The 19,065-nt window shown below is 41.0% G+C and overlaps 1 protein-coding gene across 1 annotated transcript in view; it reads right to left on the bottom strand.

The window, feature by feature from the left end:
- Positions 1–209: 209 nt before the first annotated feature.
- Positions 210–19,065, bottom strand: part of ISM1 (isthmin 1) — an 85,075-nt gene continuing 66,219 nt past the window's right edge. Inside the window, exons 3-6 of the mRNA XM_069768775.1 lie at positions 16,038–16,302; positions 12,350–12,493; positions 5,031–5,120; positions 210–4,322 (exon numbers count right to left, since the gene is read on the bottom strand). Of these exons, the coding sequence (XP_069624876.1) occupies positions 3,805–4,322; positions 5,031–5,120; positions 12,350–12,493; positions 16,038–16,302 (1,017 nt within the window). The 3' untranslated portion in view covers positions 210–3,804. The remainder of the gene's footprint in view (positions 4,323–5,030; positions 5,121–12,349; positions 12,494–16,037; positions 16,303–19,065) is intronic.

Raw genomic sequence — 19,065 nt, forward strand, 5'->3', positions numbered from 1 at the left:
GCATGAAAATAAACCACAAAAACCCTTGGGAAAGAAAAACAAAAACACAACCCATGAAATTCATGGCACTTATTACTTTGAAAGTAAAATGTAGTCTAAATTTAGGTTCCTAAATTTTACAGATATATTCAATTGATTTGAATGAAAACAAAATTATAGATGTTAAAAAAAACAAACAAAAACAAAATAAAATAGACAGAAAAAACAACTCTTTGGGTGAATTTATTTAGCATTACTTTCTTAATGGACATCAAAAATAACAGATGACCAGCTTCAAACGTGGTGCTTGTGTTCCACATATGTGATGACATTCCAGCAGAGGAAAAAGTAAAGACAAAGCAAAAAAAACATAAAGTCACAATACAATAGACATGCGCAACGCATGATATAACTACAATGTAATAAATACTTTACAAAAATATTGTAGTATCTGTAAACAGCAATAACAGATGAACCCCACACATTCTTCAAATATTCTCTTCTTTTAGACTCCATTTGGTTGATGCCTACCCCAAAAATAGAAAATAAATGCAAGGACTAAACATTAAAATAATGTAGAACAAGACAAAACACTGAATTTGCTGTATTTTTGAGAAAGTGCCACTTTTCTTTATATTTTTAGTCCCTGAAAAATAATTCACATGAAAAAAGCTACCCTGAATTCTCCTAGTTGTGTATAAATAACCATGGTGTCCATTTTGAAAAAAGGTAGCATGTGAAAGGTCACCTGCTATATTAGGAAGGATTTTCATTTATTTAAAAAAATTTAAAAAAAATGCAAAGATTTAAAAATAACCCTCTATTTTTCCTTCACTTATTTGTTTTTGTTTTTTTTTTAAAGGGAGTCTGTCACTAGCTTTTGCTATGCAGCATGAACTAGAGGCTGGGACCCCGATTCCAGTGATGTGTCACTTACTGGGCTGCTTGCTTTCATTTAAAAAACAATCAGTTTTCTCTGCTGTAGATCTAGCAGTTCTCTTCTGAATGCTGAGCAGTGAGCACTGTTTAAATACGCCCACACCACTATTTGCAGTTTTCTGTGTACATTGTATATTGATAGAAAGTTACTAATCAGTGGTGGAGGTGGGGTTGGACCACGAGGCACAAGACACCTAGTCCTGCAGTGATAATCTCCTGATGATAAATCCCTGATTTTATTGAAACAGTAGTCTAGTAAGTGACACATCACTGTAATCAGGGTCACTGGCTGATCTCAGATTACATAGCAAAAAACTGCTGTCAGATTCCTTTAAAGGCCCATCTTGAAAGCCAAAAATATATGGATAAAAAAAAATGCAAAGAAATGGAAGCTCCGTTAAACAACTACTAAACCTGATAGATATGGGTGGCAAACAGTCATGATAAATATATACAATTTTTATGACCAATTCAAAATGAGCATGTTTGTCAGACAGGACTGGGAGAGGAAGGATAAAAAAACAAAAAAACAAAACTATGTGTACTTAGTTTCTAAAACCCATAAAATACCAGGTTTTAAGAAGAGACCCAACTAGTCTTGAAAGTTTGCCACTAATGATGTGCTCGTTACGAGAATTTGCCAAGGGTGCTCGGGTATGCCCAGAGTATTGCGGGTGCTTGAGTAAAATGTTCGCACCCGTGTTCGTCAGGTAATACCCGTATGTTTTGTAGTTGTCGAGTAACGAGTACTTGTGCTCATCACTATTGGCCACTTGTCCTTTTCCATTGGCTACTAAAATTAAATAACTGAAGACTCTGGAGCCGATCCACTTACACTAGTTTTCTGGTGCATAACTGCTTTAAACGTTAGAATTTTTTGAGCAAAAATCTTGCAACTTTTGGCTTTTTTTTCAAAATATATATTTTTTTTTAAGCAGTCCTGGTCAGTGCTACCAAAATTTTAGAAAAGTGTCCAGAACTCAAGATGGGATGGAGCGTAGTCGAGTAAGCCCGACAAATTCATCATCATTTATGCTACTAATGAAGGGAATGTACTCCAGTCGCAGACTGGAGTACACGTATTGCAGAGGCGCACGTCTCTTAATGAATATGTGGCATCTTACTCCAGCGTACTCTCCATCAATACTGGAGTACAAAATACCAATCTTGATGAATCATGGGGTAATAGGAACAACCAGTGGAAGGGTAAGGCTCCTCTATTGCCATTCACAATCCACCAGAATACATTGCCTGTGGATTTGATTGCAAATTTTGCTTTCCAAATAGGGAAAATCTAAAATAAATCCCCGCACAGTCCACAACAGATACGGACATATCACGGATATAAAAATTTGTACCGCAGCTCAATTTCCACGTGAAAAATGTTACAGCTTGTGAATTACAAATGGTAAAATCTCGTTCACTTTCCTTGTACTGTATTCTGCGGCAGAACATTTTTTTTCTTGCAGAAAAAAATCCACTACCTTTCCGTCCTGTTTGAATTTATTCTTATAGATATGTAATTAATAGCTAATTACAGGGCTGTGGAGTCTGAGTCATGGAGTCGGAGCTCATTTTGGTGGAGTTGGTGTCATGGAAATTGAGGAGTCGGAGGTTTGGCTTACCGAATCTACAGCCCTGGCTAATTAAACAAGTTTTTCCACTACCAAATTTTCTCACCTCATTGGCTTGTCCTATTTACCCATCATAAAATCCGCCGTACCTACCTCCCCCTGCTCAAGAGCCAGCTCTCCACCGCTTCTGCCGGTGATGGGGATGTTGCAACTACAGAGCACATTACCGCTGCAGCCAATCACTGGGTTCAGCGATGATGATGATGTAGAGGGCACAAGCCACTGAGCTCAAGAATTGGCTGCATCGGTCAAGTGCGCTGTAGTCGTGAAGTCATGGCTGCCGCTTGTAACCACCACCAGGAGCAACGGTGGAGAGCCGGCGATGGAGCAGGGGAAAGCAAGTATGGCTGCTGATGGGGTGAAAGAAAGTGAAGATGTGAAGGTACAAAACCCCTTTAATAAAAACAATAACTTATTTTATTTTGCTTAGCTGGCCATTAACAAGGATGACATGATGGTTGGAGAGCATGGGTCCTACCCCAGCAGAAGGAAGTCCGAAAATTAGTTTTGTGCATTAGAAACACTATTTGTGAATTTATATTAGAAAGTTAAGTTAATAGATGAGAATTGTTAATGGAGGCATCCCCGTCTATTAGCCATATCAGGCTCTGGAGCACCCAACATATACTTCCCATCAATTTCAGTGAAGTATCAGTAGAGTATCACCTCCAGCACGCTATTGAGGTCAGGTTATACACATTAGAAGCATGGGGTAGCGGGAAAGTCGTTGCCAGATTACGAATACTGCTTACTTCGGAAGGAGAAAAAAAAATGTTTCTAGAAGAATGGGAGGACGGTGGGATGTAGGAGTGCCGACGTTGGCCTGTTCATACAGAAATATGCAGTGGCAAAGGGGTTTTCTGGGCCACATGTATGATGTGCCCATAGACTTTGGAGCCAGGGCCATCATCAATAAATCTCATGCAGCAACTGGAGGGCTATCTGGCCATTGCAGCAGCAATACAAGCTGTCTACGCAGCGGAAAGCAATGGCAGGTCATTGGATTACCGTAACCAAAAGCGCTTGATGTCTTCAACACTGAGCTCCGGCTTTAACATGGTCGGTATAAGCATCATGTAAATAATTCACAGGATCCAGATTAAAAATTGCCATCTGCCAAATTTTTATAGCGATGCCTAGGTAATCTAGATACAGACACTGGGCTACAAACAAGGTCTTATACACCCCACAGGACTAGCACTGAAATGGTGACTCCGTCCTTCTATAAATATCTTTCCAGCACGGCAAATGTCTAGAATTCTTGAGCTTCTTGGAACTGTTTTAAATAGTCTTCTTCGGAGGGGTTCTCTGTGCATTTCTGTCCATTGTTTGGAGGTCGTATCTCATTATACCGACTCCAGTCCCCTTTGCACATGATCCACGGCAGTATGTCCACTTTGTAATGTAGTTCTGCAGAAAACTCTACGCTGATCAGATTTGGGGTGCCTGCACCTTTACCCCTGGTGATTAATTGCATGCTGTCATCGAAGCAACAGTGCTGGGCAGCTAGAGTGGTGCTCTCCAGAGAAAGCATTGAGCGGATGCAATATCTGGCAGTTGGCTTGTAAATCTCAAGTTTCTCTTTCGGACCGCTTGCGTCCTTCCAACGAAATTCCTTCCGTTTAATGCGGTCATATATGTCAGCGGTGCTGTAGGCGACTTCTGTAGGGTAAGAGCAAGGACAGCTTGGAAGATCGTTGGCCACTTTATGCATGTACTTCTTGAGGAATTCGCTTTTGCAGTTCATCCAACGTTCACAACTATCAGTATCTAGGAGCAAAAAAAAAAAAAACAGATACGCTATATTACAATTGCCAGCCAGACTGGTACCATCCAAAGCCCAATTCTTACAGCTACCACTCTTGTAGAAGTAGAATATCTTGACAAATATCTATTTAGGGTCTGCCAATAGCAAACCTTAAAATAGGAAAGGTAACTTCTGGTTTGGAAAATACATTTTCAACAACCCCTGTTAAATACCCATATCTACTAAATAAGAGAGGCTACAAATAGTGTAGAAAAAAAAACAAAGCAAAAAAAACAAACAGCCTATAAAGTTTAAAGGACACTGTAATACTCTTTCTCCTGCGGAGGCACTGTAGGGTAAATGCACAAGTTACAGTCACATATTCCATCTAATTCCCGGGAGTTCCTGCACCGGAACATTAAGTGATGACTTTATAGGGAGTCCATCAACACAAAATGACTTTTCAAACCAAGCACAGGCGCTTGGTGCACCCTTAGCAAGGCCAAACATTTCTGAGAACCTTCCTTCTCTGGCTTCTGTAAAGCCAGAGCTGTCAATCAACGAAGAGGGCAGAGATACATGCAAAAGAAGCAGGTGAGAAGGACCAGAAAACTGCTGGGCCAAGTGTGACTGAGCCCCTGTGCCTGAACAGCGATTCTGTGCTGACAGACTCCTTCTAACCATCAGGGATTGATCAAAGCAGGCAACATCTTTCACATTATACCACTTACCAACTCCAAACAACTTTGTAGCATTAAATTCATCATTCCCCGCGAGGAGACTCACTTCTGTGGCTGCTGTTCTGAATGTGTCTTCAATTCCTGGAGAATCGGAATGAAAGGCAGTTAATAAATGGCAGCTCCAGCCTTTCTTGCACATACAGATCTGATTTGCACACAAGTATTTGCAGGTGGCTTATACAGTTCAAAGCAGGTGGTAACACATGGCTTTCACTGACTCACAAGGGGAGAAGGTTATTCAGAACAGACGCTAAAAAGTTGCATCGCCCCTCACAAAGTATTTGTTCCTAAAGCCATCTTGTTCTTCTTCGTCCCAAGCCCTGTGTAGTAAATGAATGCGCAAATAGGAGGCCCATACAACTGGCTCTAGCAGTAGATTAAGAACACTGAACCCTGCATTTTTTTGTAAGGCAAGACAAAATGGCAAAAAACCAACAGTGGTGACAAACAATTTATTAGAGGAGTTATCCGTTTGCTAATTTTTAAATTGAACAGACTGGTGTAAAATAATAAAACGAATTCCTACTAGATTTGGTGCTAACCGATCAGCAAGACACGGTCCCGTTGGCCATGTCAGTAATCTGAAGCCATGGGACGGGAGCAGAACCACTTCTTACCTGGCAGCATTCATGGCTCTTCTTTCGATAAGCCAGCCTGGTACAATATGACATTTGTGTCACCACGTGACAATGTCAGGCCCTCTAATCTAAAGAGGAGGACATCATTATTGGCCACATACGCTTGGTTGACGCTAGATTCAAAACGTAGCCTACTACGTCTTGCTGCCTGCCTCCAACAGGCGTCTATGTCCAATAATGATGCCTGACAGAGCACACCGACTCCGTCTGCATCATTATAGTCAATGGTCCTATCAGAAAATACGTCTGAATTCCATTTTTGCAGAACTTCAGATGTAACCCTCGACTAGGCGACTGAATGTAGGGTCGAATGCTAAGTGAACATAGCCTCAGAGAATTCAAGTGCTGTGATTTTATGAAATAAATAATGAAACTGTATGTGACAACCCCTAAAGAGAACCTGTTATTGATTCCCAAACTCCAGGCAGCACAAATCGGCTGCATGATAGCTGGACCGTTCCAGAGAAAATATAGTTTAAAGTTCTATCAGGGGACCGTAGTCAAAGACCAACCTAGTCCGACTCTGCCCCCGGCCGGCTCTAGCCGTTGTTGCTGCAGGTGATTGACAGGTCTATCCTATGGCAAAGGACATGTCAATCACCTCAGTCATAAGCAGAAACACTATTTACCTGCAGATATAGCAGGAAAATAAAGGTTCATTCTTCCTGCAGCTACTTGCCTACTGTCATGTCATCTGAGCTTGGGCACTCTCCTCACATTGATTGACAGCCTGCTCTCCACACACATGCTGAACACATACAGTTAGGCCCATATATATTTGGACAGAGACAACATTTTTCTAATTTTGGTTATAGACATCACCACAATGAATTTTAAACAAAACAATTCAGATGCAGTTGAAGTTCAGACTTTTAGCTTTCATTTGAGGGTATCCACATTAAAATTGAATGAAGGGTTTAGGAGTTTCAGCTCCTTAACATGTGCCACCCTGTTTTTAAAGGGACCAAAAGTAATTGGACAGATTCAATAATTTTAAATAAAATATTCATTTCTAGTACTTGGTTGAAAACCCTTTGTTGGCAATGACTGCCTGAAGTCTTGAACTCATGGACATCACCAGAAGCTGTGTCTCCTCCTTTTTGATCCTCTGCCAGGCCTTCACTGCGGTGGTTTTCAGTTGCTGTTTGTTTGTGGGCCTTTCTGTCTGAAGTTTAGTCTTTAACAAGTGAAATGCTGCTCAATTGGGTTGAGATCAGGTGACTGACGTGGCCATTCAAGAAAATTCCACTTCTTTGCTTTAATAAACTCCTGGGTTGCTTTGGCTTTATGTTTTGGGTTCATTGTCCATCTGTAGTATGAAACAACGACCAATCAGTTTTGCTGCATTTAGCTGGATCTGAGCACACAGTATGGCTCTGAATACCTCAGAATTCATTCGGCTGCTTCTGTCCTGTGTCACATCATCAATAAACACTAGTGACCCAGTGCCACTGGCAGCCATGCATGCCCAAGACATCACACTGCCTCCGCCGTGTTTTACAGATGATGTGGTATGCTTTGGATCATGAGCTGTATCATGCTTTCGCCATACTTTTCTCTTTCCATCATTCTGGTAGAGGTTGATCTTGGTTTCATCTGTCCACAGAATGTTCTTCCAGAACTGTGCTGGCTTTTTTAGATGCTTTTTTAGCAAAGTCCAGTCTAGCCTTTTTCTTCTTGATGCTTATGAGTGGCTTGCACCGTGCAGTGAACCCTCTGTATTTACTTTCATGCAGTCTTCTCTTTATGGTAGATTTGGATATTGATACGCCGACCACCTGGAGAGTGTTGTTCACTTGGTTGGCTGTTGTGAAGGGGTTTCTCTTCACCATGGAGATTATTCTGTGATCATCCACCACTGTTGTCTTCCGTGGACGCCCAGGTCTTTTTGCATTGATGAGTTTACCAGTGCTTTCTTTCTTTCTCAGGATGTACCAAACTGTAGATTTTGCCACTCCTAATATTGTAGCAATTTCTCGGATGGATTTTTTCTGTTTTCGCAGCTTAAGGATGGCTTGTTTCACCTGCATGGAGAGCTCCTTTGACCTCATGTTTACTTCACAGCAAAACCTTCCAAATGCAAGCACCACACCTCAAATCAACTCCAGGCCTTTTATCTGCTTAATTTAGAATGACATAATGAAGGGATTGCCCACACCTGTCCATGAAATAGCCTTGGAGTCAATTGTCCAATTACTTTTGGTCCCTTTAAAAAACAGGATGGCACATGTTAAGGAGCTGAAACTCCTAAACCCTTCATCTAATTTTAATGTGGATACCCTCAAATGAAAGCTGAAAGTCTGAACTTCAACTGCATCTGAATTGTTTTGTTTAAAATTCATTGTGGTAATGTCTATAACCAAAATTAGAAAAATGTTGTCTCTGTCCAAATATATATGGACCTAACTGTACGCTGCAGAGCAGATGCTCATCACTATTCCCCTGATATTGAATGAGCGAGTACACTCATTGCTTGGGTTTTCAGAGCACGCTCAGGTGGTCTCCGAGTATTTGTAACTGCTTGGGAGATTTAGTTTTTGTTGACGCAGCTGTATGACTTACAGCTACTAGCCAGCCCGAGTACACGTGCGGGTTGCCTGGTTGCTAGGGAATCCCCGCATGTATTCAAGCAGTCTATCAGCTGTAAGTCATGCAGCTGAGGCAACGAAAACTATATCTCCGAGCACTTACAAATGCTCGGAGATCACCAGAGTATGCTCAGGAAAACCCGAGCAACGAGTATACTCGCTCATCACTACAGGGGACTGATTACAGCCACGCTCACAGTGTATCAATATACGCCCCGATGACTGGAAGCAAGCAGCTGCAGGGAGAACAAAACTTCATTTTATCCCTGCAGCTGCTGCTCCAATAAGCCGGAAAGACAGGATTTAAAGGCTTTTAAAAATCAAATTAACCCTGTATATGCAGGTAAAGGAGAGACAGGTTCCCTTTAACTAATATTAGCAACCTCGAAGAGTTTACGGCTGGCCGTCCACTATTCTGTAAGTTCGAGAGAGGTGGATCAGCTGCAAGTGAAGTCAACGAATCCTGTCGTCTTCATGTTATTTTTGTGACTAAGCCAGTAACAAAGAGACACCAACACAAGTTTTTGCCCTTGTAATTGGTGTTATAAAGTACGGCAGTGCTTAACTGTACCCAGACATGTTCTGCCATTAGCCAAAGACAGCAATACGTGTATTAGTATAAAAATCAATCTTAACCCTGCATCCTGTGAACCATAAAATCTTACTTACTGTAAATGTATTGTGCTGGAAATGGCAGCTTTGGAGAAGTCTCGGAGGCTCAGAGACCACACAGAACTTTAATTACAAACACCTCATTGGATATGAAATGCTACACTTTTCTTACCAACTTTAGGAAACGCCCTGAACTGCCAAAAAATGACTTATTTGAAAGGAATTAAGTGGTACTGGACTATAAGTGGAGAAATAAAATAACATTTTTATACCAAATTCTCCATTACGCCTGCTGTGCCTCTGTGTAAAATCTGATCACCAGATGCCACCTGTGCTCTGGAGAAAGCCGTGAACCCTATGAAATGAGGCAGGAACTTGTAATCTTCAGGGAAGATTTTCCTACTTTTTTCCTACTTTTCACGGCTCCGATTTATTCGTCTTTGTAACACAAAAAATGTTAACTTAAAAAACAGCTCCAGACTTCTGTGAACTTTATGGTACGTGGACACTTGTGCACTTAGAGTAGAGTTCCTGACATATACTGTAGGCTAACTTTGCCATAGTCCCCCATTCACCAGATGGAGGCCAAAAGTGGGTGCGTTCGGTCTGTGTCTGGTAGGTAGGAGTCTGCCTACCGTTTGTTTTACTGTAAAGCACAGCAAACTGTGGTGTCTATAAAGGGAGTCATGCAGCATACGCTTCTTTACAATGGGACCCTATGGTGGAGAGATGCCTCAGCATCAATCCTGACGGTGCCCACTGGTAGGCGAATACCTCCAGAGTGAGCACAGACGTAGTGTGATACTTGCAGGCTTCCAAGAGTTTGCACTATACGAAGTAACCATATCAACATCATTTTCAAAAACATTAACAACATACGTATATATTAAAGGGGTTGTTCCATCTCAGAAATTATTGCATACCGATATGATGAGACCCAAATTTATCTTATTACAGGGCCCTGGTCTCACCACATGGAGAGGTGGCTGCATACATATGGCTCATTCAATTAATTTCATACCAGTAATATACTATAAATGTCTCTAAACTTTGGTAAACTTTTAAAAATAATTTGGGGTCCTTTAATTCTTTGATCAGTGAGGTCCGGGTCCTAAGTCCCCCTTAGCAAACATTCAATAGACTATTCACAAGGGTGCAGCTCAAGAGGTAGATGTGCATGCCCCTTGTGTGAGGATGTGCACAGCGGAGTGTAGGTTCAATAGAAAGCCTATAGATTCTGCACGCCGCTCTTGAAAGAGTTTTGCGCTTTTGCCTTCTGACCTGCACACTTCTGAGCAGTCTTTTCAGTGATTATATGGGTGGGGGGGGTTCTGAGGATCCGGACCCCACATGATATGCATGGAATTTAAGGGCCTAAAAGAAAATATACATTTTGTGAGAAAATGTTTGACCCTTTCCTGATTTCCTGTTCTTTTGCATGTTTCATATCACCAAACAAATGCAAGTATTAGACAAAGATTCCACAAGTAATCACAAAATGCGGTTTTTAAAATGAAGGTCTTTTTTATTATGAGAAAAAGAAATCCAAACCTACAGGGCCCTGTGTGAAAACGTGATTGCCCCCTAAACCTATTAACTGGTTTGGTCACCCTTAGCAGCAACAACTTCAATGAAGCGTTTGCTATAACTGGCAAGGAGTCTTTTACAACGCTCTGGAAGAATTTTGCCCCACTCATTTTTGCAAAGTTGTTGTAATTCAGCCACATTGGAGGGCAAAGCAGCCCCAGACCATCACACTACCACCACCATAATATTTTACTGTTCGCATTTCAGAAAAGGAACATCTTACTGTGTTACTTCTAAGCCAAATGCAATGGGACTTACACCTTCCAAAAAGTTCAACTTTTGTCTCGTCAGTCCACAGAGTATTCTCCTAAAAGTCTTGTGGATCATCAAGATGTTTTCTGGCAAAACTAAGAGGAGCCTTTATTTTCTTACTGTTCAGCATCGGTTTTCACGTTGGAACTCTGCCATGCAGACCATTTTTGCCTCGTCTCTTTCTTATGGTGAAGTCATGAACACTAACAGAGGCAAAGGTAGTTTTTTGGATGTTCTTGTTGTGGGGTCTTTTATGACCTCTTGGATGAATCTTCACTGCGCTTTTGGGGTAATTTTGGTCAGCCGGCCACTCCTGGGAAGGTTCCCCACTCTTCCATGTTTTCGCCATTTGTGGATAATGGCTCTCGCTGTGGTTCACTGGAGTCCCAAAGCTTTAGAAATGGCTTTCTAACCTTTTCCAGACGGATGGATCTCAATTATTTTGTTCCTCATTTGTTGCAGTATTTCTTTGGAAATGAGGTCTAGCATTTGAGGAGCTTTAGTCCATTTCATTTTGTCAGTTAGGTCCTTTTTAAGTGATTTCTTGATTGAGAACAGGTGTTTCAGTAATCAGACCTGATGTGGATAGGGAATTTGAACTCAGCTTCCCAAATATATGATAAACCAAGGTGAAATTTCTGTTTTGAGTGGTGTGTGTGTGTGTGTGTGGTGCAATCACTTTTTCACACAGGGCCCTGTCGGTTTTCTTTTTCCCTTAAAGGGGTTGTCCACTACTAGGACAATCTCTTCTTAAACTAAATGTTCGGCTCCAATAAAATCGAAAAAATCCTATACAATACACACTTCCTTTGCCAGCTCCGTTACAGCACTCGCGGTCCCGGGGTTGTGACATTGGGCACCACATCAGCGCTGTGTCTAATATGTAAATTTATTTGGTGATCTGAAACATTTAGGTGTGACAAACATGATAAAGAACAGGAAATCAGGAAGGGGGCAAACACTTTTTCACACAACTATAAAAAAAAAACCAAAAACTAGCGTTATGAAAGAAAAGAGACAAAACAAACAAAAACATATTATATGATGGTATGTTTTCCAGAAGAATTTTAAGGAAGCACATGGCAGCCCAAGGACGGTCTGTCTGCAATACAGAACCGGAGTAACACCTACTTTTATACACTTGGCAATGATTCTTGTGGTGATGAGTTTGTACCACGAGGAATGAGAAGAAGTTGCGTTTCTCCTTATTTGGCCCCATTAAAATAAAAACACCCATACTGGTGCCAGTACCATTCCAGCGGTGTCAGCATTCACATTCCTGCACCTCACATGAGGTTGTTACGCCACATGAGCCCTGTGACCATTCAGTCCCGTCGTCACTGTCTCCGCCTTCGGATAAATCAAACATCAAACGGAAGTCAGATCAGTTGCAGCCCTCAGCTCCTGTTGAATACGACCGTAGGAAAGGACAGTGATGCCAGAGCAGACTGGGCGCAGGGCTTGTGTGACGTAACCATCTCATGTGAGCCCCAGGAACGCGAGTGCCGACACCGCTGGAGCGAAACCGGAGGCGAGTACAGGTATTTTTATTTTAACGGGGCCAAAGTGAACGAATGAGAAGGGGGTTGTTCTAGTTGTGGACAACCCCTGCAAGTAATCCTCATTCACATACCAGGACAATTTGGCATATCACACGTCCGGGACTCTGTGGCTGTGCAGGCATAGCCGCAAGACCTTGTGCGCTTCTGGTTTCCACTGCCGCAGGTAACGCTGCACACAGACCATGTGCTCCAGTCTCCTTCTCCATCTGCGTAATCTATGGAGAAAAGCAACAACATCATTTTTCAATAAAAGTCAATAAAGAGTCAAATGAATCAATGATATTGATAATATATATATATGAATGCAATTAAACTGTGAAACTTAAAAAGGTCATTAAAGGGATTGAACATCTCAAAGATTTAGGTTTAATTAAACGGAATCTGTCAACAGGTTTTTGCTACTCCATCTCAGAAGAGCATAACGTAGAGACAGAGGCCCCGATTCCAGCTGTGTAATTTATAGTGCTGTCAATTTGTGAACATCATTGTTTTCTGTGCTGCAGATCTAAGGTTTTCTGACTGTCCGAATGCTGAGCTCTGTATAAATCCACCTCGCCCCTGATTGGCAGCTTTACTAGTCCTCTAGTGATAATCTCCTGCTAATAAATCAGCGATTTTGTCAAATCTACAGAAAGCATCCCACATTGCTGGAATCAAGGGCTCTGTCTCTACATTATGCTGCTCTCAGATTAGGTGGGAACAAACTGGCGACAGATTCTCTTTAAAGGGGTTGTCCACTACCAAGAAACATCACTTGCTGGAACGGTGTTGGTGCATTAGATGAGTACATGTTATTTTTATTTTACAAGGGGGACAACTGTATTTAAAATGCAGTAGTCCAGGTAGTGGACAATCCCTTTAAAGCCTCTCTGTCACGGGTTTACTGCAACAGAGAGAAGCTAGAAGACCGCGCTGTCTGATTTCTCCTGCACTAATTAGAAGCCCATCACCTGCATATTAAAAGGGATTTTCCTGTGAACAAAAGTTGATTTTAAATCAACAGAAGTTCCACAATTGTGTTTAAATATAATGTCCCTGTGCTGAGATAATCTTATAAATGTGCCCCTGCTGTGTAGTGTGTAATGTCTGTGCCTGACCGAACAGGAACATGGTCTGATCATACCACAGCTCCTGGGCAGGGGAGGAAGCAAAAGAGTATTCAGACAGTACAGCAAGGAATAGCAGCTAAATTCTTTTAGAGAGATAAAATATGTACCTGCTTGTATTTACACAATGTTTTACTTCAAATAAAGAATCAGTTATGATCCTGTGCTGTAATGAAACTTATCATTCCAAGATGTATTGATTAAAATCAACTTTTGTTTGTGGGAAAACCCCTTCAAACAGTGCCGGTGTCTGCTAGCAGTACAGGGTTAATCTGTTCAGTTGGGAGCTCCTGGAGCTTTCCCGCCTTGATGATCTCAGCTGTTCAGTATTGGTCACTCCCCTCAAATATGTACTAGCCTCTGGAAAGGAGGCATTGCCAGTGTTAGTTTCATAGTGTCTGGTTCTGGAGTTGAAGGTGTTGTTTGTTTGGGGGGGCATTTAGAGTGTTTCTCAAGAGACAGTTGCTTGGTGTTTTGTCTGTGTACATATCCTCATCTTCTCCTATTTGGTTTTTCCTTCTTTTACTTCCACTCTGTTTGTGAGTGCCTATTTGTAGGTTTGGTATTTTCATTTGTAATCATATACATAACTACCCACTTTCCTGGGTGGAGAGGGGAAAGATAAGGGCTGATTCAGGAGCTCAGTAAGGCATGTGGCCCCAGCACCTTCACCATCAGGAGTAATCCGGGGAGCAGGGATAGCTACAACGCCTGTAGCTTTAGGGATAGGGAAGGAGCAACTGTGCCGTTACTCTCAAAATGGTGCAAAAGTAATAGAATTAGCAATATCTATCTTACAGATCCCTTGATACTCCAGATCTGACGATTTCTTGTTCGCTCATTAATTTCTGTAGATTCTGCTTAGTGATATTCCCCTGCCTGTGTCTGACTGTAAACAACTATTATAATATATTGTCTATATTAAATAATATTTAATGATTATTAAATAATCATAGCCATGTGAAGTGATAGTACTATAGAGGTCTTGTTTTTCAATCACAACAGAGGCAATGCAAAAAATCCTACTAATACAACCCCTGGCAAAAATTATGGAATTACTCAATTCTGAGGAAAAAAATAAATTATGGAATCATGAAAAACAAACAAAAAAAAACCACTCCAACACATCACTAGTATTTTGTTGCACCACCTCTGGCTTTTATAACAGCTGGCAGTCTCTGAGGCCTGGACTTACTGAGTGTCAATCAGTATTCTTCATCAATCTGGCTCCAACTTTCACTGATTGGTGGAAGTTGAAGAAAATGGTCCATGACAAGGCTCCAACCTGCAAAGCTGATCTGGCAACAGCAAAGATTTTCAATTGGATTGAGATCCAGACTATTGACCTTATTTGTCTTTTTTCAAGGAATCTTTTCACAATTTTTGCTCTATGGCAGGATGTATTATCTTAAAAAATGATTTCATCATCCCCAAAAATCCTTTCAATCGATGGGATAAGAAAAAGTGTCCAAAATATCAACATAAACTTGTGCATTTATTGGAGATGTAATGACAGCCATCTCCCCAGTGCCTTTACCTGACATGCAGCCCCATATCATCAGTGACTGTGGAAATTTGCATGTTCTCTTCAGGCAGTCATCTTTATAAATCTTATTGGAATGTCACCAAACAAAAGTTCCAGCATCATCACCTTGCCCAATGCAGATTCGTGATTCATCACTGAATATGACTTTCATCCAGTCATCCACAGTCCACGATAGCTTTTCCTTAGCCCATTGTAACCTTGTTTTTTTCTGTTTAGGTGTTAATGACGGCTTTCGTTTGACTTTTCTGTATGTAAATCCCATTTCCTTTAGGCGGTTTCTTACAGTTCGGTCACAGACGTTGACTCCAGTTTCCACCCATTTGTTCCTCATTTGTTTTGTTGTGCATTTCCTGTTTTGGAGACATATTGCTTTAAGTTTCCGGTCTTAACGGTTTGATGTCTTCCTTGGTCTACCAGTATGTTTGCCTTTAACAACCTTCCCATGTTGTTTGCATTTGGTCCAGATTTTAGACACAGCTGACTGTGAACAACCAACATCTTTTGCAACATTGCGTGATGATTTACCCTCTTGAGAGTTTGATAATCCTCTCCTTTGTTTCAATTGACATCTATCGTGTTGGAGCCATGATTCATATCAGTCCACTTGGTGCAACAGCTCTCCAAGGTGTGATCACTCCTTTTTAGGCTGCGGTCACACTAGCAGTATTTGGTCAGTATTTTACATCAGTACTTCTCAGCCAAAACCAGGAGTGGAACAATTAGAGGAAAAGTACAATAGAAACATATGCACCACTTCTGCATTTATCACCCACTCCTGGTTTTGGCTGAGAAATACTGATGTAAAATACTGACCAAATATAGCTAGTGTTTTTGCCAGGAGTTGTACAAGCTTTTCAAAATAATTATATGAATAGACAGAAAAAACACCAACCCCACAAATCTCTATACAGCCTATCCTAAAAATAACCAAACAATGACACTTTGAGGTACAGCTCACCATGGTTTCATTGCACTGAAAACGTCTTTCATCCATGATCTTCACCTATAATTTTCAAAAATGATTCCACCTTCTCAACAACGACCTGGACACCATTTTATTGACCCCTTATCTGTGAGTACAGGGCGAACTGTGTAACATGAACTTACCATACTCTGGCTGTTCCTTCAGATCAAGTGTACGATGACTGGGAACTTGTCTGTTCCAACCACTCAGAGGGTTTAAGAAGTTGCTATCCTCAGTGGTGCTGTCATATTTGTAGTCCTGGCCTCCATAATTTATCCTGGGTAGTGTTGATGACCTCTGCCACCAACTTCTCCAGTCAGGTGATGGAACCGACCAGCTGGGCTTGTTGTCCTTTGGCATGTCATTTTCCGGCTCCATGTCTGCTCCGTCAACTACTTCAATTGTAACCTAAGAAAGTACAAAGAGTAATGGGATAAAAAGTGAGACCTAGTTGATGTACAAGACAGTAATCGCCTTGTATGACTGATCGCTTATAATCCAGGTTCTGCATAGATTTTATAAATCATATGAGAATATCCAATGTATAGAAACACTACATCCCCAAAAATTAAAGTAATGAATGTGGGCCATTTTCTGTCTGTGTCCACCAGTATATTAATATATAACAATATTTAAAAAAAACTTAGCATAGACATTGATGGATTGCTAGATATTCAAGACATTACATTGACATGTTCTATCTAGATCATGGGCTAACTTTCTTTTGAGAAAATACATGTGCGTCACAGATGTTGTAGAATACCAGCAATTTCAAGGACAGTAACATCTGCATTAAGAGCAGGATTTTTGACACATGTGCGCACACACCTAGAGGTCAGACCATTCTTTCACTCGTAAAACAAGGTTTTTGATATCACAAAAAAGCAGACATAGTGAGTTAATATTTCTTTTTTTTTCTGGAAGTTATCGTAAAGAATATGATTTGGGATTTGTATGGCTGAAAGCTAAAAGAAGTCTTGAATAATTTCGCTGAACTTGTTGCCAAAGCTGAAAATCTAAAGACAGATTCTTCATCCTTTAGTGGGAAGCCAAGACCCCCTTCATCACACGTAATTGAAATTCAATTGGATCCATATTTAGTTGTTGCTTTAAAACAGATCTACGGGAGAAATAGGGAATAGGATGACTTATAACCCCCGTGGCCAACAATCAGTTGTCAAATTCAAGCACATCATAATGTCTTAAATTTTCCAAACTTATAAAAAAGCTCCACCATTCAAGGTGGCAAAATAATACTGGAGCAATAGTTGAAGAAATAAGAGGACACCCACCAACAGTGATCAAATCAAGAATTTAAAAACAGAAGATTCTAGAGAGACATTGTTTCTAGATTACTTTAATTTGCCTTTGTTGTAGTATGCTTAAGGTACCTTCACACTGAGCAACTTTCCAACGAGAATGACAACGATCCGTGACGTTGCAGCATCCTGGATAGCGATCTCGTTGTGTTTGACATGCAGCAGCGATCAGGATCCTGCTGTGACATCGCTGGTCGTAGCTGAAAGTCCAGAACTTTATTTGGTCGTCAGGTCGGCATGATTCGTCATGTTTGACAGGAAAAGCAACAATGCCTGCTATGTTTTTTTCATGGAGCTAACAACCAGCGAGAACGATAAGTACGTCACTGGATCGCTCCTGCATCGTTCTGCTGTTGCCGTGTTTGACGTCTCCTAGCGACCTAAACAGCGACGCTGCAGCGATCGGATCGTTGTCTATATCGCTGCAGCGTCGCTTAATGTGACGGTACATTTACAGAACTTTCTAGATATAATACAAGCATCTTAAACTCAATAAAACCAGTAGTCCAAGTTGAATTAGATAATTTGGGGATGTGTTTTAGGTTTTTACAGGCTGATTGCAGTAAGAAATCAAAAGTCAAACCAGTAACAATTAGGATCCATTGCCATCTTGTCATGTCTTGTCAAAATGTAATCCAATTTCGCAATTACTGTCATTGTTAGGACCTGTTGCGCAGCCTGGCAGCTCCCTGGTGAGGTACTTATAGTTGTACAGTCAGGTGCAGATGAGCCTATATTTTCTCATCCCAGAGAATCGGGACAATTGTGCAAATCACACGCTGATCAAACTATGATCAGAGTGTGATCCAATTCCCTCGGATCTTCTCCATCTTCTCCATTGTGTCAGTGCGTCATCCGAGTCTGGTTTCCATGGACTGATTGACTTGCATGGCAGAGTGTGATCCAAACATCGGATCAAATTCGGACATGCAATATTATCCTCAGACCACCTCAGTTTGAGAAAAAAAAAATCTGTACCGTCACATTGGTCAGAGTGAATTCCAATGTTTTGTCAGATTGGACGCACACCAAAAATACAGCAACATGCGTGAGCCCTTAGAGCAGTGTTCCCCATCTCCAGTCCTCAAGAGCCCTGACAGGTCACTTTCTCAAGATTTCCTTTGTATTGCACAGGTGGTCTTTGCATCACCTGGCAGACAAGAATTCCATCATCTGTGCAATACTATGGAAATCCTGAAAACTTGACTTGTTGAGGACTAGAGTTGGGGAAACACTGCCTTAGATTTATGGCTAAAAAAAATGTATCTACCGTACTTCTGTGTGCATTGGATAAAAGTTGCAAAAACTGGGCAAAAAGCATGGCTAACGGTGCCACCACTAAATGAAACCAATATATCCAAAGATTTTCATGGTTAGGTTGCTATTTGGTAATTAGTATTATTCTATCAATATTATTCTATATTGTCCCCTCTAAGAGTATGGCATTCCGTTTTTTAAGGGAGGCTGTTATCACAAATTTTCAATTCAAACCAAGCACAGGCGCTCTTCTGCACCCTCAGCGTGGCCATACAGTTCCAACTTGTTCTGCAAATATCTGAGCCTTCTTCCTTCTTGATTGCCCTTCTCTGGCTCCTGTAAAACCCGAATTGTCAGAGATGGATGAAAACCTAGTAGTTGAGAAGATGCAAAGACCTGTACGCCGTTTTAAATCCAATAGCCATAAAAAAATTAATAAAAAAAAAAAATATGGCACTTGGAAGAATTGGAGAAACAAAAGCAAAAATGGAAATTGGCCATGTGGAGAAGGTATTAAAAAAAAATAAAAAATAGACTAATAATGTGCTATCCATCACACATGTGGTCATACATGTAGATGGACCATTACCCTGGA

This window comes from Ranitomeya imitator, chromosome 5, assembly GCF_032444005.1.
Source record: "Ranitomeya imitator isolate aRanImi1 chromosome 5, aRanImi1.pri, whole genome shotgun sequence".
Taxonomy (NCBI): domain Eukaryota; kingdom Metazoa; phylum Chordata; class Amphibia; order Anura; family Dendrobatidae; genus Ranitomeya; species Ranitomeya imitator.